Raw genomic sequence first — 25,740 nt, 5'->3', positions numbered from 1 at the left:
TCAAAAATGAAACTCCATCCTCTAAATTTCTCTCATCAGATACATATTACCTTAACGTCTCTCCTCTATCATCCCATCCGTGTTCTTTCTAGGACATTACAATTCGATAAGTTGCTACCCCCCCCCCTCCCCCCCTCCATCCCTTTTACCCTCCCTACTCTTTACCCATGGCATGTTACCATTATTATTATTTTGTTATTTAATAATTTGTTTTAGCTAACATTTATCTAGCTATTTAGTTAAGTTTATGTATTTTAAGTTTATTTTAGTTATATTTTATTTTTACTTTATTTTAACATGTTGTAAACCATTTTGATAAAATTTTATTTTAAAAAGCGGTATATAAATACTTTTAAATAAATAAAATAAAATAAATAAAGCAGTTGCAGCACCCCTCTGGTATAAAGGGTCATCTCTGGGGTTGCAAGCGTTTTCGTCCCTACAGAGGGGGGCGACCTTTCAGAGGACTTGGCCTTTCAGTAGGTCACAGTCCTTTCATCCCAGACTGCCCAAGAAAGGAGCGGGCTCGGGTGGCGGATTCTGCCGAGTTTCCCAGTGAAGGTTTGCTGACCCACCTTTGGGAACAAGAGATGGGGGACACCTCTCTCTTTTATTAGAGGTAGGTCAATATTACTTCAGATCAGTGGGTCCTGGAGGTGATACGGAAAGGATGTGTGCTGGGATTTCGCCGTATTCCTCGGGACATGTTCATGGTGTCTCCTTGCCACTCCCTGCAGAAGAAGCAGGCAGTGGAATCTACACTTCGAAGGCTCCTCTGGCTGAGGGCTATGGTTACAGTGTCTACATCTCAAGAAAATATGGGATGATATTCCATTTATTTCTTTTGCCCAAGAAGGGAGGCTCCTTTCGTCCCAGCCTGGATCTCAAAAGTGTCAGCCATCATTTGAGGGTGACTTATTTTTGCATGGAAACCTTATGCTCAGTGATAATGGCCGTACAGTCCGGGGAATTTCTGACTTCTCTAGATCTGACCAAGGCCTACCTTCATATTCCCATCCATTTGGTGCACCAACATTTTCTGCGTTTTGGGTGTTGGGGTGCCATTATCCGTTTCGGGCGCTGCTTTTGGTTCAGCCACCGCTTCCAGAACGTTTTCCAAGATTTTGGTGGTGGTAGCGGGGGCGTTGAGAAGAGAGAGGATCCTGGTACACCTGTGTTTGGACGAGTGCTGATTTGAGCCAAGCCTCAGGAAGAGAGCCGTCTGGCGACCCACGAGGTGATCACCTTGTTGCAAGAGCTTGGTTGGATGGTGAACTTGGCAAAGAACAGTCTTCAGCCATTTCAGTCGTTGGAGTATCTGGGTGTTCAGTTTGACACGAGGCAGGACATAGTTTTCCTGCCAGAAGTTCGGATTCAGAAACTGATGTCACAAGTGCGTCAGTGGGTGAGCACTGTGCACTAAACAATGTGGTCTTATCTACAGGTGCTTGGTTTGATGGCGGCAACCCTGGAAGTGGTGCCGTGGGCGAGGGTGCATATGCCTCTTCAGCACTCACAGCTGTCTCGTTGGAACCTGCAGTCTCGGGACTGTTTGGTTTAGCTCCACTTGCCAATGGAACTCTACTCTCGCCTCCATTGGTGGTTGCAAGAGGCTCATCTGAGAGAGAGTGTTTCCTTGACCTCCCCAAAATGGTTGATACTCACAACAGATGTGAGTCTCCAGGGTTGGGGAGCTCACTGTCAGGAGCTGACAACCCAAGGACGATGGAATGCTGGGGTCCCTCTGGAACATCAATCGCCTGGAAACCCAGGCGGTCCAGTTGGCATGCTTGCAGTTCAGCCACAGACCGCAGGGTTAAGTGGTTTGAGTGATGTCTGACAACGTGATAATGGTGGCCTATATCAGTCGACAGGGAGGAACCAAGAGTCAGCAAGTAAAGCAGGAAATAGACCAACATGGAATGGGTGGAAGGACATCTACAGATGCTCTTGGCCTCTCACATTGCAGGAAAAGACAATGTAAGAGCAGACTTTCTCAGCAGGAGAAGTCTGGGCCAGGAGAATGGGTATTGTCAGACAAGGCATTTCAGCTGATAGGGGCCTTCCTTTCATAGACCTGCTGGCGTCTTCTCGCAAAAAACAAAGGTTCCTTGATTCTTCAACTGCAGGAGAGATCCATGGTCCCTAGGCATAGATGCTGTCATACAAGTCTGGCTGGAAGACAAGTTGCTTTATGCCTTTCCTCCATGGCCCTTGTTGGGCAGAATAATTCGCAAGATCGAAGGCCATAGGGAGCTGGTTCTCTTGGTGGCACCAGATTGGACTAGGTGACCATGGTATGCCGATCTGTGGAGACCCCCTTTTGTCTTCCGCCGCGCAAGGATTTGTTGCAGCAGGGTCCGGTTTTTCATGAGGAGCCGACTCTATTTTGTCTTACGGTTTGGCCCTTGAGAGGGCTCGCCTATTGAAGTGTGGATATTCTTCTGTGGTGATTGCACCTTGCTCTGTGCTGGAAAGTTCTCCACTTCCTTAGCCTATGGTATGGGTTTGGAGAGTATTTGAGGCCTGGTGTGAGGATTGCGATGCTCTTCCTCGTTCATTTAAGAACCCCTCATTCTGGAATTTTTGCAGGATGGGTTAAATAAAGGATTGGCCCTTAATTCCTTGAAGGTACGGGTTGTGGCTCTTGCCTGTTTCAGAGGCCAGGTGAATGGTGATTCCTTATCCTCTCATCCTGATGTGGCCCGTTATTTGAAGCGAGTGAAGCATCTTCGGCATCCCTTGAAGTTACCAATTCCATTGTGTAGTCTTAATTTGGTGTTGGATTTCTTGGCAGGTCCTACGTTCTAACCGTTGCACAGCCTTTTCTTGCGGTTAATGACCTTGAGGACATTGTTCCTGTTGGCTATATGTTCTGCGCATCAAATTTCCAAGTTTCAGGCCTTGTCTTGCCAGGAGCTGTTCCTTTGGGTGACTCTAGGGGCGTTACAGCTGCGTACTGTTCCAACCTTCTTGCCTAAGGTGATCTCAGAATTTCATTTGAATCAGTCCATATCCATCCCTGGATAAGGTCAAGGACGCGGAGGAGTATCGCCTCCTGACAAGAGACTTGTCATGCGGTATCTGGAGGTTTCTGAATTGTTTCGAAAGACAGATCACCTGTTTGTCCTTCATGGTGGAAGGAAGCAGAGCGAACCAGTTTCGCGGCTATTATAGCTCGCTGGATTAAGGAGGTTCTCACAGTCACGTATGTAGATGCTGAAAAGCCGTTGTCTACTCAGGTTAAGGCTCATTCCATTAGGGTTCAGGCAGTGTCATGGGCAGAAATAAGATAGTTGTCTCCCATTGACATTTACCTAGCTGTGACGTGGTCCTACATACTTTTTTTGGGTTTTATTGTCTGTATATGCAGGCCCGGGAGGACGCAGCCTTTGCACGTGCGGTGCTGACTGGACCGCGGGCAGCTTCCCACCCTACTCGGGAGTTGCTTTGGTACACCCCACTGGTCCTGAGTCCACCTGTCTACACGCTAGGAAATGGAGAAATTACTACTTACCTGATAATTTTGTTTTCCTTAGTGTAGACAGATGGACTCTGCTCACAGCCCTCAGCTGCCGAATGATTGTGTCAGTGGTTCTCCTGTGGGGTTACATATTTCAGGGGATTACTGGTAAGTGTTCATCCACTCCCTAGATGGAGATAGCTATGATCCTTGCTTGATTACAGTAATGGTTGCCTGTTTTTAATCAAGTTTTTTGCTAGTCTGTCCACAGTTGCTTTTGAAGAGAATACTGGCAGGCTGGGGTCACTGCAGGAGTAAATATACTGGTGACGTCAGCTTGCTCTGTCTCCATTTGCTGGCAGGGGAGCATAAACCCACTGGTCCTAAATCCATCTGTCTACCCTAAGGAAAACAAAATTATCAGCTAAGTAGTAATTTCTCCATTTACTGGTGCCAGGATTATTGCAAGCATGCTTGTCTGTCCTTTTTTTTTTTTTTGGAAACTTGTAAGAGAGGATCTGAAATCCTCATTTGGAAGAAAAGCACAAATCTCACGTGTGTTATGGAATATCAAACTTATTCTTACATTCATGAAACCAATGACTATTTGGCTTTTAGGTCCCGAAATCTGGCTAGAGTACGCTCAATATTCCATTGGCGGGATGGGGCAAGAGCGGGGCATCGAAAAGGTGCGCATGGTGTTTGAAAGAGCCCTGACTGCAGTTGGGTTACATGTCACCAAAGGAGCAACAATGTGGGAAGCCTACCGAGAGTTTGAAAATGCAATCTTGTCCACACTACAGGTAGGATTCACATTTGGAAAGCTGCAGTGGTCGCTAATAATTGCAGACCCATTTCCATTTTACCTTTCCTTAGTAAAATGATAGAAAAAATAGTTAATGTACAACTTACTGAATTCTTAGAAAATAATAATACTCTACTTCCGGCCCAACATGGCTTCAAAAAAGGACATAGCACTGAAACACTTTTAGCTACTCTGGTGGATAATATTCATCATGGTTTCGATAAGGGAATCTCTTTTATCTTGATTCTTTTAGACATCTCTGCTGCATTTGACTCAGTCGACCATAAGTTACTTCTCCATAGATTAATTGAGATTGGTATAAATGGTAATGTTCTGAAATGGTTTCAGTCTTTTCTATCTAATCACTCCTTCAAAGTATCGTACAATAACAATACTTCGGATCTCTCTCCTCTCCCACTAGGTGTCCCTCAAGGTTCATCCCTTTCTCCCACCCTTTTCAACATTTACATGCTTCCATTATGTCACTATCTAAATAAATTAGGACTCTCATATTTCCTTTATGCGGATGATGTCCAAATTTTGTTACCCATCAAAGATAACATCCACAGTACATTATCACAATGGGAACTATATCTTTATGATATCAATAATATCTTATCTCAAATGGCACTTTCACTCAATCATAACAAAACAGAGTTTCTTCTTCTCTCCAAAAAGTTATCGCCACCACCTATAGATCCATCAGTACTCTCTAATTATAGAATATCCACGACATTTAAGGACCTTGGAATTACCTTAGATAAAGAACTTAATTTCAAAGCTCACATAAAAAATCTAATTAAAGAAGGTTTTTATAAACTTCAAGTTCTAAGAAGATTGAAACCGTAACTAAATCCTCCTGACTTTAGAACAGTACTACAAGCCTTAATTTTTGCAAAATTGGACTATTGCAACTCCATTTTTATAGGATTGCCTGCTTCCACAATTAAACCGCTTCAACTGCTTCAAAATGCTGCCGCTAGATCCCTATCAAATTGCAGAAAATTTGAACACATCTCTCCAATTCTGCGCCAATTACATTGGCTTCCCATCGCTTTTAGATCACAATATAAGATATTTATGCTTATTCATAAAGCATTGTACAATGATGACTCATCTTGGTTACAAAAACCACTATATCATTGTATTTCTACTAGAAATCTTCGTTCTACAGACACTCTCTATTCCCTACAGCAAAAAAATGCTCAAAACAGCTACTATAAATCGGGCCCCCTCTATAATTGGTCCTACTCTATGGAACTCACTACCATCGCCACTAAGGACTGAACCTTTAGAAAAAACCTTAAAACATGGCTTTTTATCAAAGCTTTCCCCCAATAAACTCGATAGATTTCATCCCCTTATATACGGTTTGTTCCTTTTATTCTTGATGAGATACTGAATTTTGGTTTGATAATGATAGGTTATTATTTTATATAGTTCTATATTAATCTATTGATAATTATTAGTTTGTTTTTTTTGTTTGTTTGTTTCTTATTCCACATGCTGTTTTTGAACTATTATACTGTATTAGGTCTTCAATAATATTTGTTGACAATTTGTTTCAATGTAAACCAATGTGATATTTTGAGTTGAATGTCGGTATAAAAAAAAGCAAATAAATAAGTCATGGGTCTCCCTTTCCAAAATGGTTTCTCCCATTCTGTGTGTTTGACAAAATTCTTTGAAGAGGGAGTCCTTTGTGTGTTCTGCCAAGAGCAGTGGAACATCTTTTTTGGTTTGGGGGGGGGGGAGTTGGGGCAATCAAGCTCCGCCCCTAGCTCCACCCTCACTGCCAGTTTCTTACTTTGTTTACACTTAATGTCATTCTTATGTACATTCTTTGCATAAATCCATAGAATAGAATTATTCTTTCCCAGACCTACCAATAAAATCTTGATGATAGAAAACCACTATGGCCTTCTTTCTACTTGCGGGCAGGGATGGCCTGCCCCTGAGAAAAACAGCATTACTAATAGACGCGTCAGTATTAAATGACTATTCTGTACTATAGAGGGAGAGAGAGATTGAGTACCAGAAAATGTAGCCTACAGATAACAAAACAGTCCTAATTGTTTGGGCACCACTCGCCCAAAAATGAACATCTACGCTCACCTTGATATGTCATCCCAGCATTTGCCCCCTGAGGAAGTGGGAGAGGGTGAGAGCTTGTGTGTGCTGAACTCCCTCAGAGTCAATGTATTGGTATTAGGCACCCTAGGTGAATCTTACAGCCTTGTGCTGCCCCTCCCTCCCCCAAACAGACACAATTAATAATTATGCATTTATAATAGATTTTACATGAAAAAGGACAAAGTACAGTCTTGCAACATTTATATTATATTTACATACACTGCTGTAGTGTCAACAAGGAAAAGAACTTGGAACCCATATGGTATCTGGCCTATTGTAAAATGGTGCTTGGCCCTCACAAAGCCATAAGTAAACTGAACTAAAATTACAGTATACTAAACCTCCCATACCAAAACAACACTAACTACTAGCAGTCAACCAGGAAGAACCCTACCCAGGAAAATGCAATACTGCAAATATTACTCCAGGCCTTAAAACACCAATAAACATCCTATTAGGAAAACAGAACAAGTTAAGTTGCTATAAATTGCTACACAAAAACTACACAGCAGAGTATCTCACTTCGGTCACTCATGCAGAGCACAGACAGACCCTTACCAAATACAGAATAAAGAGACCATAAAGTACAAATAGAAACATACAGACAAAAACTGAACCAAAACCGGAATAAGCCAGGCTCTTTTTGCAGTGCAACAATGGAAAAACAGAACCATTCCTCATAAAACGTCAAACAATACAAGCTTCTAGATATTCTCGGTAAGTAGGGAGCCCAACGGAAATGTAGAAGAGCAGGGAGGAGCAGTTCTTGCTGCAGGCGGCCTGAATTTTGGGGAGGCCATGGCCCCTGTGGGCCCTGCCCTTCCTCTGCCTTCCTCTTAGTAGCATGGTAGAAATATTTTCTGAACATTCCTAGATCAGTCCAGAGAAGTGGTTTTGCATCCCTACCAGCAGATGGAGTCAGAGAATAAAACTTTGAGGCACTGCTACATAACCAAGAGTGCCACCTGCAGTCCCTCAGTATTTCTCTGTCTCCAGCAGATGGTAGAGGAGCAAACCTGCAGTCTAGTTAAAATAAAATAAAAAGTTAGGTGTTAAGTCAGAAGAGGACGGTGGAAGCTCCCTGAGGAGGTGTTAGGCGCCTTCGAGGGCCATCCCTTAGGTGGAGCCGGGTACCGGGGGTGGGGGAGGGAGTTGGATACCCCTAGCTGGGCTTCGTCCGCCTCGTACTAGAGGATCCTTTTAGCCAGGGGACTGGCTCCCTCGACCCTCCGAGGCTTCCCTCTCTGATACCACTGGTCCTGTCAGGAAAGGTCAGTTAATTAAGTTTTTGTTTAAAATAAATAAATAAAAGATTTAAAAAAAAAAAAAAAAAAGTATATTATTTATTTAGGTGTTTTATGTACTGTCGTTGCAAAAGAAGATCACAACGGTTTAAATTATTAGGGGTCATTTTCATGGTCAAAGATCATATGCTTTGTTCACTCTTCAAATTCAACAACATTATTTATTTATTTAGGAGCTTTTTATATACCGATGCACATCGTATCGGTTTACAATAAACAATGCGATTATATATTACATAGAGAATACATATTCTAGTTCATAATTATTAGAGATGTGATTCGGCCAAACCTTTTGTTTCGGCCTTCGTTATCTGCTCGCCGCGGGAAATTTCGTGTTCCTGCAGTTCGGGCCAATTTTTTTCGGCCACTATGCCTCATAGGTAAGAAGTCCATGGTGGCCTCAGAGGGGTCTGGAGATGTCTTGCGGCGCCTGGGGTTATGTCGAGCGGATGTGGGATTGGTTTTCCAGGGATAGTGAGGATTCGGATGAGCCACAGGAGGACCTTCTCGATCAGCACAGGGCAGATCCGGATGTGCGGCCGACCCCTGATGTGGCTGATGGCACCAAAGATGACCCTGACCCGGATGAGTTTCCGGTATCTGAAGGAGACATCCTGAGGGTGGTGCACTTGTTCAAGCGAGAGGAGCTGTGGCGGCTTATTCCCCAGGTTTTGGAGGAATTAGGTATGAAGGTCACCTGAGGAGTTGGACAATGAGGGAGTTAACCCGGTCCTGGAAGGGCTGAGAGTGCTGACAAGTGCTTTTCTTTTACCAAAGATGATCCAGAAGTTGGTAAACCGGGAGTGGGACTTCCATGATGCAGGTCTGAAGGTGGGCATAGCAATGGCTAAGCTTTACCCCTTGATGGAAGAGACTCTGGATTTCCTAAAGGTACCAAAGGTGGATGCGGCAGTATCGGCAGTTAACAAGAAGATGACAATCTCTGTGGCGAGGGCTGCCACGTTGAAGGATGTGCAGGACCGCAAGCGGGAGATTCAGCTAAAATGGATGTTTGAGGTATCCCTGTTTGGTCTTCGAGTGGCTGTTTGATGCAGAGGGCCTGTTTGTGTTGGGTGCAGAAAGCTCCGGATCGTGAGGCATCAGGAGACGCAGTTCCTTGCGGTGGTCCGCCTGGAGGCTGGGGTTGCTTATGTGGCAGATGCGCTATATGATTTAGTGTGTTCGTCAGCTCGGAGCATGGATTCAGCAGTGGCGGCCTGTAGGCTTCTGTGGTTGCACCATAGGTTGGCAGATTTGTCGTCCAAGTCCCAGCTCTGTAACCTCCCTTTCAAGGGGAAGCTTCTATTCGAGGAGGATTTGGATCAGTTGGTGAAGGGGGAGTTGAAGGGAAACAGATTGCTGGAGGACAAGAGGCCCAGTAAGAAGGTGTTTCCAGCTCGTGCCCGGTTTTGGGATTAACGCAGGTTTCAGTCCGGCAAGACCTCTTCTGGCGCCTCTGCGAAGCAGGGCGGTGGGCGCCAGCAGTCCTTTTGTGGAGCCCGCAGGTCGGCCAGAGATGGGGCTGGTCAGGTCATCGGAACCGGAAATGCGGCGCAACGAAGCCAGAGTTCCCCACTCCTGCGTAGAAGCTGTAGGAGGCACATTGTCCAGCTTTTACGAGGAGTGGGAAAGGATTACCTCAGACCAATGGGTTCTGCAGGTGGTAAGAAAGGGCTACACTCTAGAATTTTCATGCCTGCTAAGGGAGGCCTTTGTGGAGTCCCATGTTGTTTCTCTCAACAAACGAGAGGCAGCGTGGGGGACACTGCAGAGGTTGCTTGACCTAAAGGCCATAGTCCCTGTCCCATTTGCGGAGCGAGGGCAGAGAAGATATTCCATTTACTTTGTGGTTCCCAAGAAAGGCACATTTTGCCCCAAACTTGATTTACAGAAAGTACACCAGTCCCTTTGGGTTCCGCGTTTTCGCATAGAGACGCTGCGCACTGTAATGGCGGCAGTTCGCAAAGGAGAGTTCCTGGCTTCCCTGGACCTGAAGAAGTCGTACCTGCACATTCCTATTTGGAAGGAGCATCAGACGTTTCTTCGTTTCATGGTGTTGGGTCAACATTTTCAGTTCTGGGCCCTTCCTTTTGATCTGGCTACAGCGCCACACACATTCACCAAAGTGCTGCTAGTGATGGCAGTGGCCCTTCGCAAGGAAGGAATTTTGGTACATTTGCTACAGTATCTGAATGTAATCCACTTTGAAGTGCTGAAAAAAGTGTGAAAAGCAGAATATAAAAATCTAAATAAATTAAATAAATTAGAAATTTGGGCAAAGTCAAAGGAGGAATGCGAGAGGTCTCTTCAGAGAGTTATGAAAACCTTGCTGTCGCTGGGTTGGGTCATAAATGTGCCAAAGAGTCACTTGGAACCAACCCAATCCTTGGTATATCTGGGGGGGACCCACTTTGACACTCAGAAAGGCAGGGTCTTCCTGGCAGCGGACTGGGTGGTGAAATTGCAATCCCAGGTGAAGTGTTGTCTTCGGTTGACTGTTCTGACAGTGTGGGACTATTTGTAAGTTCTAGGGTTCATGACTTCCACGTTGGATTTGATTCCCTGGTCATTTGCGCACATAAGATCTCTGCAATGTGCACTGTTGTCCAGGTAGAGTCCATTGCCTGAGGAGTACCATCTTCCCTTGCTCCTTCTACGAGAATCCAGGTCCAGTCTCTCGTGGTGGTTGTATTGTCACAATTTGGAGAAAGAGATAGATCTGGAGCCTCCGGACTAGGTGATGTTTTTCACGGATGCCATTCTATCAGGTTGGGGGGCAGTATGTTTGGGTCAGTCAGCCCAGGTCTTTGGCTACCAGGGGAAAAGTCCTGGTCCATTAATTGTCTAGAGACAAGGACGGTCCAACGAGCCCTGGAAGTTTTCCTACCCCTGGTCAGAGCATTACCTGCTATTAATTAAGTTGACTTAGAAAATAGCCACTGCTATTATTAGCAATGGTAACATGGAATAGACTTAGTTTTTGGGTACTTGCCAGGTTCTTATGGCCTGGATTGGCCACTGTTGGAAACAGGATGATGGGCTTGATGGACCCTTGGTCTGACCCAGTATGGCATGTTCTTATGGTTCGTGTGTTCTCAGACAAACGTGACAGTGGTGGCGTAGGCCTAGCAGCATCGCATGTAGTTGGGGTAGACTATGTGCAGGCGGATTTCCTCAGCAGACAACAGCTGGATCCAGGGGAATGGGAGTTGTTCCACGAAGCTTGGAATTACATCTGCGCCAGGTGGAGCGTTCAGCTGGATCTTATGGCAACACGAGTCAACTCAAAGACGGAGAGATTTTTCAGTCTATGAAAGGAGGTCAGCTCGGTGGGTCTCGATGCTCTGGTATGCCCTTGGCTGACGGGAATTCTGCTGTACATGTTTCCTCCATGGCCCCTCATTGGTTATTTTTTGCGTAGGATCTGCAGTGTTCCAATGGTTTTTTAAAATTTTGTTTGTGGATGAGTAAAGTCTGCAGTTTTGGGGGTTTCCAACCCTTTGAACCTATTCACCCTTGCGAGGGGTTTTAAGATTTATCTTGGCTTGGGTACAGGTTAATACTGGAGGACTGCAGATGGCACTCTGTTATGCAACAGTGCCTCAAAGTTTGGCTCTCTGACTCCATCTGCTGATAGGGATGCAAAACCACTTGTCTGGTCTGATCTGTGGTATTACAGGATCGAAAAATAGCAGGTAAGAACCAATTTTCCTTTAGTTTGTAAATTTGAAAGCACACTGGGGCCTATGTATTAGACACAAAACAGGGGAAAAAAACCTGTAGTATGTTTTGTCCACTGAGACCATTCCGGAAGGCGATTATGGTTGACACCAACCTCTGTATAAAGTACATGGGCGCGGTTGCATTAAAAAAAAAATCCCGTTTTGTAGTTCTGTTGCACAATTCTCCTCCTTGATGTTGTCCTAGCTTCACTTTGCGCTTTAGGTGTAAAACTCAGAGCTGAAGGGATAAACCAAAACCACCCAATCAGCAACCTCGTTTATTATGGAGATTTGATTTCTTTGTTCTCTTGCACATTTGGCAGATATTGTTGCTGCAGATGTTTTGATTTGTTTGCTTTCTGAGATTCCATACTCAAGACCCTTTTGAACAGTCTGTCTGAAGGAGTTACCCTTTTGAAGAAAGTTTCGACTTGGTATTGGTGTTGTGTACCTGCAGCTTAGATCTCCAATTACTATATTGTGAAACACATCTTCGGGCACAGAGTGGAGGTTTGTAATGGCTCTTTTCTCTGGTCTGTCTTCCTAGCCTTCACCTGGATGCATTCCGTCTGCAGAGCAGCAGCAGGCACTGAGTGGGCAACTGGAGAAAATCCACTTGTTATTTCGACGCCAGCTGGGCATCCCACTCCTAGGTAAGAACTAGTCGCCAAAGGCTGTGAAGATAAGGCATGTGAAAGGTTTCTACTAAAAATGTAAAAACAACAGGAACTGATGGGACATTTTTAATTGATACAAAAAGTAGCATTATTCACTTCAGAATACTGCAACAAGAGGGTATTGTTTTTTGAAGTAACAGCAGGAATGATTATAGATATTTATCATAGATATGGAAGCTACGTATGTGGAATATGAAGACTGGTCAGAGGATCCAGTGCCGGAGACTGTGGTACAGCTCTATAAGAAAGCAGTGCAACAGATGGAAAAGTGTAAACCCTATGAAGAAGCCCTGGTAAATGTCTTTTAAGGATATGTTATTGTAACAGTCTCTAAGATTCAAAGGTATAATGCAGTGTATTTTATCAAAGTACAAATGTCTGCCATTAATAACAGGATTTGAAGGTGCAATTAAAACGTCTCTTATTTTTTTACTTCTCTTGAAATGGCAGCATAGGTCTAGTCACATCAACAGACATCCGACATGGGCAGTATTTCGAAATCTCTCTTCATTAGGGGGTATATTGCTCTTACAAATGCTGCTTCTGGTCACATGAATTCGAAACAAGGCATGTATCTTGAGATGGCAGCGTAAGTCCAGTCATAATGTCTGTGAATTCACGTGACATATATATCTAACTAATTAAGCTATTTCACTTAGATCCAGTTCCAACACTGCTCTCTACATTAATGGCGGGGGTGGTAGGAAAATAGAATAAAAAAGGTTACTAAGAGCCAAGAGAAACAGGTAAGTATGTGAGAGGGAAAAAAAAAAATGCGAAAGCAGACTGGATGGGCCGTTTGGTCTTCTTCTGCCGTCATTTCTATGTTTAACAGTGCTGTGATGTGGCAATATCACACATTAAACAGCATTTAATGCGCGTTACATGCTGTTAATTTGCGATATTGCCTTATCGCTGCTTAGTAAATCCACCTATTACATTGTGACCACTATACAAATTTCAATAAATAGAAAAAGTTGAGATCATATGGGGATCATATGGGCCTACCAAATTACACCATATATATATATATACACCATATATATATATATATATATATACCAAATGACACCATATATATATATATATACACACCATATATATATATATATATATATACCAAATGACACCATATATATATATACACCATATATATATATATATGGTGTCATTTGGTAGGCCCATATGATCCCCATATGATCTCAACTTTTTCTATTTATTGAAATTTGTATAGTGGTCACAATGTAATAGGTGGATTTACTAAGCAGCGATAAGGCAATATCGCAAATTAACAGCATGTAACGCGCATTAAATGCTGTTTAATGTGTGATATTGCCACATCACAGCACTGTTAAACATAGAAATGACGGCAGAAGAAGACCAAACGGCCCATCCAGTCTGCCAGCAAGCTTTCGCATTTTTTTTTTCCCTCTCACATACTTACCTGTTTCTCTTGGCTCTTAGTAACCTTTTTTATTATATTTTCCTACCACCCCCGCCATTAATGTAGAGAGCAGTGTTGGAACTGGATCTAAGTGAAATAGCTTAATTAGTTAGGGGTATTAACCACCGCAATATGCAAGCTACACCCATGCTTATCTGTTTATCTAGACTATGTAATTCAGTCCTTGTTGGTTGTTGCCTGAATATAGATCCACCTTTCTTCATTCCCCCCTGCCGTTGAAGCAGAGAGCCATGCTGGCTCTGCATTGAAAGTGAAGTATCAGTCTTGCTTCCCTGCCGTTGAAGCAGAGGGCTATGCTGGATGTGCGTGAAGTGTCAAACTTCCTCCCCTGCCGTTGAAGCAGAGAGCTATGCTGGATATGGATTGAAAATGAAGTATCAGACTTATTTGGTTTGGGGTAGTAACCGCCGTAACAAGCAAGCTACTCCCCGCTTTTTTGTGAATGCAAATCCTTTTTTCCACATTTCCTCATTGCCGCTGAAGCTTAGAGCAATGTTGGAGTCGCATTAACCGTGTGTATGTTTATTGAATAAGGGTATTATATTGTGCAAGATTTCCTCCCCCTATGGAAAAAAAAATGCTTTGCATGCATTTACATGCATAACATTTCCTAATGCATGCAAAGCTGTATATGCATACACACTCCTATAGTAATAGAACAGCTGACTTACAAAAAAAAGTCAGCTCTCTTATTTTAGTGCGATTGAGGGAGCTGAAGTTATTTTCCCGAGGGAGCATCAGGATGCTTAATGCGGCTCCCCGATGATCCCGTGGGAAAAGTAAAGGGTCTGAGGCCCAAAAAATCTTGTCACCCTCAATCCTTAAAAAATCTTTGAAGACCCCTGCCTGCCTGCTGCTTATAGAGGTAACACTGGCCCTCCGAAGGGGGGGGGGGGGGGGGGGGGGGGAGAGTCCAACTGCGTGGCAGTGGCCTCTCTCTAGTCTCTAGACCTCCCCTCTCATCCAAATAAAGTACAATCCCTGGTGTCTAGGGATCCCCCACCCCAAAAATAGCCTCTTAGTCTGGGGGGTTCCAACCACCTCTCTTATACCTAAAAAGAACTCATTACCCCTTTAGCTCTTTTTTTTTTAATTTTGGGGGAACTATGTTGGTAGGTGGTGGTGGGGTAGATATGAGGAGGTGGGCAGGGCTCTCCAAAGATCCCAGGGTGATTTTTTTTTTTAAGGATAGGGAGTGGGCTGTGATTTTTTTGTTGTTGTTTTCAGGTCCCGGCTGAGGTGGACTGCCATCACGGGGGAAGGCCCCATAACATGGCAGGATTGTTTTTTTTTTTTTTTGTCTTGTGCCGCGATTTAAAAAAAAAAAAAAAAAATTTGTACCGCGATACAAGGGGGCCAAATATCTCGTGGTTGCCCCTCTGTGATATTTGGCCCCTCCTGCAATAAATTATTGCAACTTTGTAAGTCTCCCTTATAAGAGATTTCCAATGGTTGAGTACTGATTTTTTCCACTTAGCTGGCGGTACTTGAAATCACCTAGGGCAGGGCTTCCAAAACTCTGGGGGTCTGGACCCCAGATGGAGACACAGAACCTTTGGCTGGGGTCAGAAGGGCCTGAAATGGCAGAACCCTTCAGGCATCGGTGGCAGCACTCGCAGGCCCTGTAGTGGTCCTGCCCTTGCAAGGGTTTCTGTGGTAACAGGAAGCTCTGCATGAGGAGATGTCAGCACCACTGTAGTTTCTGCCAACTTGGGTTGACTTTCCTTCCTAATGCTGCTGCCACTTGTACAGTCTGGTTTGGGACCCGCTGTAAGGGAAGGGCGAATTGAGTGTGCACTGTGAGATTGCCACTGTTCCTCTCTCCCCACCCGCTGAATCCAGCCAAGAGGAAAACCTTGCCTTTATCAGCAGCCTGCCCTCTCTTCCTACAGTTTGTCATCCATTTTTGGTCCAGGGTCTAAAGTAAAATGCTGCTGGTCCTGACCAGAGGGGTGTTAGAAGGGAGGGACCAGCTGGAGAGGGATTGGCTGTGGTGGGTGAAAAGGGGAATGACGACAAGATCAACTGGGGTATGTAAAGAGGAACCAGGAGTGAGAGGGAATCAATTGGAAGAGATGTGAGAGAAGGGTTGGAGAGGAGGAAGTAAAAGCTGGAAGGGGATGTGATGAGAGGAAGGGGATGACTGAGGAATGGTTGGGAGGTGAGCGGATCAGCTGAGATGATACAAAAAGAGTTGGATAGGATGAGAGGGGATGACCTGGGAAGGTGAGAGTAGATGGGGGATGTAAGAGGGCCCAGCTAGAGGGGCAGAGGTCGAGAGAGAGGATTGACTGGGGAGGGTGGAGGGGACTGCACCCCTGCTAACTTGTTTTCGTTGTCCTCTGGGGTCATGTGACTTTTCAAGTGCTAAAATGGGGTCACATTGGCTAAAAGTTTGGGAAACTCTGGCCTCGGGTAGTAGGAACACTGGGGCCGATGCAATAAATTTTGCGGAAAACGGGCGCTGACTTTTCAGCGCTTGCTTTCTTAGCGCACGCATGGCGTCTGCAAGGGGGGGGGCGCCATGCAATATGCAAACTAGGGGGTCGCGCTAGCAAGGAGGTGCTAGGGTCGCTTGCGTGACCTTAGCGCCTCCTTGCTAACGCGACCCCGCGGCGGCTGCCGATTTATGAAGACCGAGGCCAGTAAACTCAGCATCAGTTTTCATAACCAGCCTTCTGCCAGTAATGAAAACGGACGCCGAATTTACCGGCCTTGGTCTGCCGAGGTATTTTTTTTTTTTTTTTATTAAAGAAGTACTGAAAAGCAGTTTTTTCTGCTCTTCTGTACTTCTTCTACGTGCGCTCAGCTATTAACGCCTGCTCCAGGCAGGCGTTAATATGCATCTGAGACACACATTTATTTTTTTTTTAATGCGGAGTGAATGAGAATAGCCTTATTCACGTGCATTTGCATGTGATGAGCGCTAACTCATTCACTCCACGTCGGATGGGCGCTAATCCCCCTATTGCAGTAGGGAGTGGATTAGCACTCATTTAACCCGCGCCCGACAGCAGGTTAAAGAGTGCGCTCGTGTGAGCACCCTGTATTGCATCAGCCCCACTGATAGAAAACACAAGTATGGCATTTCTCCTAACGTTAAAAAGCCAGCAGAACCATGACACTGCCCAATCTTGTAGCATCCTTGGGGGATGCTATTTTGAACAGCTTTCTCTGCTTATCTTAGCACATTACTCAGCATGTCTTTTTATTTTATTTTTCCTTTGTTCACTAGCTGGTTGCTGAGACACCTAAATTGTTGGAATATCAGGCGTACATTGATTTTGAGCTGAAAGCAGGAGATCCAGCTCGCATTCAGTTAATATTTGAGCGCGCGTTGGCCGAAAATTGCCTTGTGCCAGACCTCTGGGCACAGTACACACAGTATCTGGTAAGGAAAAAATGAAGAGCATCTCCTAAATGACTGGATTTTCAGCCGACTAGAGGCATGTTTCTTCAATCCATCCTCCCTTTTCTTTCGTATCCACCAGCAGAGGGCAGTAGTAAAGAGAAGTGTTTCAATTTGAAGCTGTATAGTTTTTTGGTTATTTTTGACCTGGCAGTTTCTTGCTGCTCATATGGACTTCTGGCAGAATCAGACTAGGGGGCACTCCATGAAGTTAGCAAGTAGCACATTTAAAACAAATCAGAGAAAATTCTTTTTCACTCAACAAACACTAAACTCTTGATTTCATTGCCAGAGGATGTGGTTAAGGCAGCTAGTGTAGCTGGATTTAGAAGCGGGTTGGATAAGTTCCTGGAGAAGTCCATAGAGTGCTATTAATAGGAAATAACCACTGCTTGTTGCCGGTATTAGTAGAATGGGATCTATTTAATGTTTGGGTACTTATGACTTAGATTGGCCACTGTTGGAGACAGGATACTGGGCTTGATGGACCTTTGGTCTGACCCAGTATGGCATATCTTACGTTCAGATCTGGCATCTACTAGACCGCTGCCCTCTAAGCTTTCATTCACAACTACCAGGGGTATTTTCCCCCTATTTTTATAACTTTCCCTTGCCCAGACAGTGCCATGATCGTTTTTGGCCAGTCTTGTTGTGCCGAGCATATTAAGCTTTCCTAGCAAGCAAGCACATTTTTCTCTCTAAATTGTGTTTTGAATTTGCCTATTGCTGTTTTTAACTTTCAAATTATATTTGCTTAGAGCAGCAATCAAAATCTTATTGTACATGCAGTTTGCTTTCCTCTCCCTACATTAAATAAATATATTCTAGTGACACTAGAAAAAGTAAAGTTTCCTCATTTTTTTACATTCTACAGTAACTAAAAGAAGTTTTAATTAATAAATTAAGTGACCAGGTCCCGAATGTTGTTCAGAACTATACATCTGCAAGCATCTTGTTTTGATAGGGTCCTTTATGAGCAGAGAGACTATATATTGGTATTACATTTGAAATATCAAGGGTTTGGGTTTTTTTGTATTTCATTTGACACTTTATAGGACAGACAACTGAAAGTGAAAGAGCTGGTTTTGTCTGCCCATGACCGGGCTGCCAGGAACTGCCCCTGGACGGTGGGACTGTGGAAGAGGTATCTTCTAGCGATGGAGAGGCATGGAGTGAACCATAAGGTAGTTTCTGGTAAGCTGAGGTCCATAGGACTGAAACATGGCAGCCGAGTCAGACGTCTTGCTCCTCCTTTGCTCCCGCTGATATTTGGAGCATTCTAATACGGTTGCTCTTGAGGAGGATGCTGCATATGTATTTCTGGCTGCCCACCCCATCAGATTAGTTTTCAGCCCCTATAAATCCTTTCAAGAGTAGTAAAATGACCCTGCCTCACCACCATCTTTAATAATGGATCACACAGTTCTGTACTGGTGGTGTTTTTATTGCTTTATTAACCATAAAGCTAAAATGAGACACTGTAATTGTTCACAATTTGTGAGGTGGTGCCGTATCCTGGTTTACCTCTACCTCCCCTGTTTGCATGGTTTGCTCGGATGCTGTTCTTGAACACCGGGCGAAGAAAAGTCTTAATTGTTTGACAGCTTTACAAGAGGCCCCCTTTCTGCCCTTCCTTTTTCCACAGAGAACTTTGAAAAGGCTTTAAACGCAGGCTTTATTCAGGCAACGGATTATGTGGAAATTTGGCAGGCGTATCTGGATTACCTGAGACGAAGGGTGGACTTTGCTCAAGGTAACACAAAATGTGTCTGCAGCATGCCAAGAGAATACAGTCTGTCCAAAATCTTTGCTGCTTTTGCTGCGACTATCTTATTTATTTATTTATACTTAGCGGTTTTAGATATCGTCGTTCCATGTGAAAATCACTAGATCACCATGGTTTACAGCATTGACATTCACAAATTATATACCACATATCACAAATTATTGATTCCAGCAGTATCCTGCACAGTTATTAGTGACCAGACAGAGGGGATTGTGTTGTTTTAAGTGATATCCCAATTAGGTCTGATGGGGGGATTATTTATATAATTAGGGACTGAGGCATCTGATTGTTTTGTTCCGAGATAATGTCATCTCACAGATTATTTTGTACTATACGCATTTTGGAACAGCCAGGTTTTTAGGTCTTATTTGAATTTTTTTTTGTCTGTTGTAGTTCTTGGTTCTTCCGGCATAGAGGTCCATAGTTCAGGACCCGCTGTAGATGGCACTCTCTCTATAGTTTGAGACAAGTGAGAGATTTGTATTGTTGGGATAGAGAGAAGACCTTTACTTTGGGATAGAGTTCGTTGTGGTATCCCAAGAAGGTCATTGTTGTTGTTGTTAATGTTATTGAATATGATTGTTAATGTTTTATATTGTATTCCACATTGTATTGCTAGCCAGTGCAATGCTTTTAAAGTAGGTGTGATGTGATCGTATTTTCTTGCACCAAATAGAAGTCTTGCTCCTGCATTTTGCAGAATTTGTAGCAGTTTTATGTGACAAGCTGGAAGACCAAGGAGCAAGGAATTGCAGTAGTCAAGATTTGAGAATATTAGTGTTTGTAAAACAGTTCTGAAGTCTGTGGTAGTTAGTAGAGGTTTCAGTCAACTCAGTAGCCACAGCTTGCTATAGCCGGTTTTAATCAGCTTACTGATGTGACTTTTCATTGATATGCAATCGTCAAGTTGTACTCCTAAGTCTGATATGCAATCGTCAAGTTGTACTCCTAAGTCTCCTACTTGCATTGATAGATTGATTTGGCAATTTCCCACTTATAGGTGGTGGTATTGTTTTTGGGGGGTTTCAGCTTAGCCATATGTTTTCTATTTTTTTGGTATTTAGTGTAAGTTTAAGTTGTGATAGCTTTTCATTTATTGTTCCCTGTAAGTCCCCAGGTCAGTCCAGAATCCTGGTTTTGCCTCCCTTCCAGCAGATGGAGACAGAGACATTTTCAGAACCACCAACATATAACCTGGTGTACCACCTGCAGTCCCTCAGGATTTCTCTGTCTCCAGCAGATGGAGGAGGTGCAAAACCTGCAATTCTGAGCCTCTTAAAAAACAACAAACCCACCCCCCCCCCAGAATTTAGGAAAGGATTTCCTTCCTAGGAGGTTGGCAGGTCCTAGTACCAGGGCTGGATGAGCAGGGGTTGATGACCTAAATTTGCTCCAGTTTCCACGCAGGAGGTTGAAAGCTGGTGGTCCAGTTCCCTCTCCTTCTGGCGTTGGGGGAGAAAGAACCTTTGCCAAGGCTCCAGATAAGGCTGTCTTTCTTTTCTATTTGTGTGTTTAGTGATTGTAAAGTTTGCTTAAGAAAAAAAAAATAGAGAGGGTGTTTGTTTTTCTTTCAGGTTTTGGACAGCGCTCTCCCTAGCCTTGCTACTTCTTTTCCCTGGTGCCAGAAGTGCAGGGAGGCAGCTCCGGGGTCTTTTCTTCATTCGTTTTTTCCTTTGCGGCTTCCGGAGGTCTTTTTTCTTCCCCCTTGTACGGCTGTCTTCCGTGTGGTTCGCGTGTACCACCAACAAGCCAAAGGAGCTCCGCTGCTGCATGTGTGGCCGCGAGTCCTTGCGTTTGTTGCGGGACTCTCACTGCACCTCTGCTGGAGAAAGCACGTCAGGCAGGGCAGCGGCAGTTTCATCGCTCCAGCACCAGTCTGGGGGGGCTGAAGGCAGCTCTGCATGAGGCCAGGGATCTATTCCTGCTGATCATGGGAACTGCAGCCGTTTTGGAAACTTTGCTGCAAAGTCTCAGCCTGTAGCAGGGGGGAGGGGATCTCCCTCCGGTGCTTTCTCCTCCCGATTTAAGACTTGAGGGAGGCCTTGGGGGGGGCCTACGGAGGGCAATCGGAGGAGGATTCAAATCCTTTGGAGGAGGATTCTGATTGTCTTTCCCCGTTTTTGCCAGAATTTGTGCTTTTAATGCACAAAGCTTTTCTGGCCTGCAAGGCATAGAACAGCTGAGCTCTCCTCTGATAAGGAGCCCAAGTCCTCAAGGTCCTTGGCAGCCACCAGCATCCGGAGGATCCGTGGCCCTCATTGGGGACTCTGGAGGAGGGGTCCTCGAAGGAGTCTCTGCAGGATGGATTGCTGGGGGATTTCACCCCGGACGTGGAGCCGGATCGTGGTCCGCAGGGTCTATCTGAGGATGTGGCAAAAGTTCCCACTGTGGATGAGGAGGATCCCAAGGTGTTCCGGCTTTTTCAGAGCGATGAGTTAGGATCCCTGATTCTGGCTGTCCTGGCAGAGTTGGGTATACCGGCACCTCGAGAGGACTCCAACCATGAGATGTGGACCCTGTCAAGGTGGGCTTACTGGGTCTGACTGACACCTTTCCGTTTCACAAGTTAGTGCAGCAATTGATGGTCAGGGAGTGGGATACTCCGGAGACTGGCCTTAAGGTGAGCCGTGCTATGGACAAGCTGTATCCCTTCTGTCTTTGCAATTACCAAGAAAACAACTATACCCGTGGTGGGGGCCGCAGCCCTCAAGGATTTGCAGGACAAAAAGCTGGAAGTGCACCTCAAGAGGATTTTTGAGGTCTCGGCTTTAGGCATCTGGGCTGTTGTCTGTAGTGGTTTTATGCTTCGGGCTTCCTTGAGATGGGTGCAGCAACTTCAGGAGAACAGAACTTTGTCGCCCTCTGAGGCTCAATGTGCAGAGCATCTCGAGGCGGCCATCACTTATGGCCCCAATGCCCTCTATGATCTTATTTGTACTTAGTCGATGATGATGGTGTCTGCTGTCTCAGCCCAGAGGCACCTCTGGTTACAGAATTGGTCGGCTGATGTCTCCTCTAGGCGCAACTTGGGGGCACTACCATTCAAGAGCAACTGATAAAACTCTTCGATGAAAATAAAGTTCACAAATTGCCGGAAGATGAGCCCAGGGGGTCCAGAGGGTCTCTCCCACCATGTTCTTGTTTTTGGGGACAACAGCATTTTCGGCAGAGCAGAGCTCTGGCTATAGGTCAGAGGCAGACCTCGGGGAGGTCACAGTCTTGGAACCAGTCCTTTCGGGCCTGTAAAGCAAGCACTGAGTTCTCCAGCCAGGGTTCTGATGGTAGCAAATCTTTCCAATGAAGCGAGGCTGGCCCCCACTCCTCTGTCCCAAGGATAGGTGGTCATCTCACGCATTTTTACAAGGTGTGGACCAAAATAACGTCAGATCAGTGGGTCTTAGATGTGATAGGCAGAGGTTACACTTTAGAGTTTGCTTGCCCACTCAGAAGTCTCTTTCTCCTGTCCCCCTGTGGCCTGGCAGGCAAGGAATTGATGGTGTGGCAAACTTGAGTGTCTGGGTCTGTTAGGGGCCATAGTTCATGTCCCTCTGCACGAGAGAGGCAAGGGCTGTTATTTCATCTATTTTGTGGTTCTCAAAAAGGAGGGCACTTTTCATCCAATTCTGGATCTCAAAAATGTGAATCTGGCTGTCAAAGTCATCGCGGCGGTTTGAACAGGGGAGTTCCTAGCATCCTTGAATCTGACGGAGGTCTATCTGCATATCTGGATCCATCTGGAGCATCAATGATTTCTCAGCTTCATGATCCTGGGGGAGCATTTTCAATTTTGCGCCCTTCCGTTTGGCTTAGTGACAGCTCCACGGACTTTCATCAAGGTGTGATGGTAGTGGTGGCAGCGGCTCTCAGAAGAGAGGGGGGGTTCTGGTGCACCCATACCTGGACGATTGGCTGATTCGAGCAAAGTCGCAGGACCTATGCAGTCGGGCAGTGGATATGGTGATGCTCCATTTGCAATCTCTAGGTTGGATAGTGAACCTTTCCAAGAGTCATCTTCTCCTCTCACAAATTCTGGGATCACATTTCAATACCCGAGCGGGGAAGGTCTTTTTCCCAGAGTGCATACTCAAGTTACAGTCTCAGATCCGGAGTCTCTTGCAGTCCCGTATCCCCAGTCTGGGATTACTTGCAGGTCCTTGGCTCCATGGCATCTACCTTGGTCCTTGTGTCCTGGGCATTTGCTCATATGAGACCACTTCAGCAGGCGTTATTGTCCTGCTGGAATCCAGCCTCGGAGCAGTTTCATCTTCCACTCCCACTTACCGACTTAGCACGGTTCAGTCTCCTTTGGTGGCTTTCACCCAGTTATCTGCACTGGGGAGTGGACTTGGAGGTTCCGCGCTGGATAGTTGTGACGACAGTCGCTAGTCTTTCCGGTTGGGGAGAAGTATGTCAGTCCCAGTCAGCCCAAGAGCAGTGGTCACCTCAGGAAGTGTTGTGGTCCATCAGTCACCTCGAGACATGAGCAGTGTGTTTGGCACTCCAAGAGTTCTTACCTCTTGTGCGCAGTCGCTCAGTCAGGATCCTGACTGAAGATGCGACTACTGTAACCTATATCTACTGCCAAGGGGGGGGACCAAGAGTTGAGCTGTGGCTTGGGAAGTGGAAAAGTTGATGTCTTGGGCGGAGCAGTGCTTAGTTCGGATAGCGGCTTTGCACATAGTGGGGTGCAACAACGTACAAGCCGATTTTCTCAGTCATCAGTGGTTAGACCCCGCAGAATGGGAACTCTCAGACGAAGCGATGAGTCTCATTATACACAGATGGTGGGTTCCCACATGGATCTCATGGCAATTCCGAGGAATGCCAAAGCCCCTCGTTTCTTCAGTCGCAGGAGAGAGCGAGAAGCGGAAGGAGTTGATTCCCTGGTTCTTCCTTGGCCAACTGATGTTCTCATTTATGTGTTTCAGCAATGGCCTCTGGTGGGCAGGTCACTCAGAAGGATAGAAGTCCACTCAGGAAGAGTGATCCTGGTGGCTCCAGAGTGGCCGTGATGGCCTTGGTTTGCGGATTTGATCAATCTAGCAGTGGACGGTCCGTTGAGACTGAGACATCTTCCAAACCTGCTTCGTCAGGGTCCCATATTTTTCCATCAGGCGGATCGCTTTTATCTAGTGGCTTGGCTTTTGAGAGGCAGCGTTTGAGAAAGAAGGGATATCCGGAGGATGTTATCCTACTTTGTTACAGGCTTGTAAATCCTCCACCGCCTTGGCTTATGCTAGGGTGTGGAGGGTTTTCAAGTCTTGGTATGCTCTCAAAGAAATTGAGCCTCATTGTTCCAAATTCTGGCTTTCTTCCAGAATAGGGTTTATCGTAAGCTGTTTGCGAGTCCAGGTCTCCGCCTTGGCTGGGTTTTAGGGGCAAGGGCCACTGGGGGCGCATCCAGACGTGATGCATTTCCTTAGGGAGGCGAAACATTTGCGCCCTCCCTCTCGAGCTGTTTGTCCGTCTTGGAACCTTAATTTAGTTCTATGGGGCTTGTGTGCGGTGCCACTCGAGCCCCTTCGGAGAGCTACCATTAAAGATCTTACGCTGAAGGTTGTCTTCTTGGTGGCTATTTGTTCAGCCAAAAGAATTTCGGATTTCAGGCCTTGTCCTGCAGGGAGCTTTTCTTGCGGATCTCGGACTCGGGGGTTTTATTGAGGGCAGTTCCATCTTTTCTCCCTAAGGTAGTTTGTGTTCCACTTGAGTCAGTTGGTGGAGCTTCCAGCTTTTCAGAATCTAGAGTCTGTTCTGCTCATGCTTCAGAGTTGAGGCATTTGGATATTAGGTGGGCTTTGTTACGATATTTGGAGGGGACCAACAGTTTCAGAGTGTTGGATCACCTTTTTGTGCTGTGGAGCAGTGCAAAGAAGGGTCAGAAAGCTTCGAAAGTTACGATTGCTCATTGGTTGAAGGAGGCTATTGGGGAAGCTTATATTTGTTGCAGTTGTCCGGTCTCAGAGGGCTTGAGAGCTCATTTGACACATTCCCAGGCTGCCTCTTGGGTGGAGTGTCAGTTGGTTTCATCACAGGAGATTTGCCGCATAGTGACTTGGAAGTTCATGCATACCTTTGTCAGACACTATAGACTGGATATCCAAGCTCCTGAGGTCTTTGGCTTTGGAGAGGGCGTCCTTTGAGCGGGACTCTCACAGTTCCACCCATGTTAGGGAAGCTTTGGTACATCCCAGCAATCTGGACTGATCTGGGTACATACAGGGAAAGGAAAATTTGGTTCTTACCTGCTAATTTTCATTCCTGTAGTATCACAGATCAGTCCAGAGTCCTGCCCAGCTCTGGAGAGTCCGCTTGTTCTGTATGTCTAGTCTGGTTTTTTTTCTATTATCTGAAGATTTGGCACAGGTTTTTTTCTCTGACTTTAAATTCTGTATCATAGTTGGCAATTTGTATTTCCTCTGCTTGTTTGGGGGATATTGTATTATTGATTTGTCATTACATAGTAATACTGAGGGGTTGCAGGTGGTACACCAGGTTATATGCCGGTGGTTCTGAAAATTTCTCTGTCTCCATTTGCTGGAAGGGAGGCAAAACCCAGGAGTTTGGACTGATCTGTGATACTACAGGACAAAAATTAGCAGGTAAGAACCAGTTTTCCATTGTCATATAATCTGCGATTAACAGTGTGGTGTTTTCTATTGATTTTGTCAGAGGAATATAGAATTGTAGGTCATCTGTGTATCAATTTGGTATGTTCTCTCTTCTAGGAAGGATGTGAACCATTTTAATACTGTTCCATCTATCCCAGTGTATTTCATTTGATGGCATAGTAGTTTATGCTCTCCTGTGTCAAATGCTGCTGTGATATTGATGAGTACTAGGCAGTATGATTTGCTGGAGTCGAATCCTCGTAGTATAGGGTCAGTTAATGATAATAGAAGGGTCTCTGTTGAACGTTTTTTTCTGAAACCAAATTGATTTGGACATAGAATTTCATGATCTTTTAAATCTTCCTCTA

At 45.1% G+C, this 25,740-nt stretch overlaps 1 protein-coding gene across 2 annotated transcripts in view; it reads left to right on the top strand.

Annotated features, from left to right (window-relative positions):
* SART3 (spliceosome associated factor 3, U4/U6 recycling protein) overlaps positions 1–25,740 on the top strand; it is a 91,580-nt gene that overhangs the window by 10,218 nt on the left and 55,622 nt on the right. For both annotated transcript variants that reach the window (XM_029619685.1, XM_029619686.1), the window contains exons 4-9: positions 4,082–4,266; positions 11,975–12,080; positions 12,273–12,397; positions 16,805–16,960; positions 18,034–18,172; positions 18,624–18,731. In XM_029619685.1, coding sequence (XP_029475545.1) covers positions 4,082–4,266; positions 11,975–12,080; positions 12,273–12,397; positions 16,805–16,960; positions 18,034–18,172; positions 18,624–18,731 — 819 coding nt within the window. The remainder of the gene's footprint in view (positions 1–4,081; positions 4,267–11,974; positions 12,081–12,272; positions 12,398–16,804; positions 16,961–18,033; positions 18,173–18,623; positions 18,732–25,740) is intronic.

The sequence above is a fragment of the Rhinatrema bivittatum genome, chromosome 11, assembly GCF_901001135.1.
Source record: "Rhinatrema bivittatum chromosome 11, aRhiBiv1.1, whole genome shotgun sequence".
Taxonomy (NCBI): domain Eukaryota; kingdom Metazoa; phylum Chordata; class Amphibia; order Gymnophiona; family Rhinatrematidae; genus Rhinatrema; species Rhinatrema bivittatum.
This window is presented reverse-complemented; position numbering and strand designations above follow the sequence as displayed.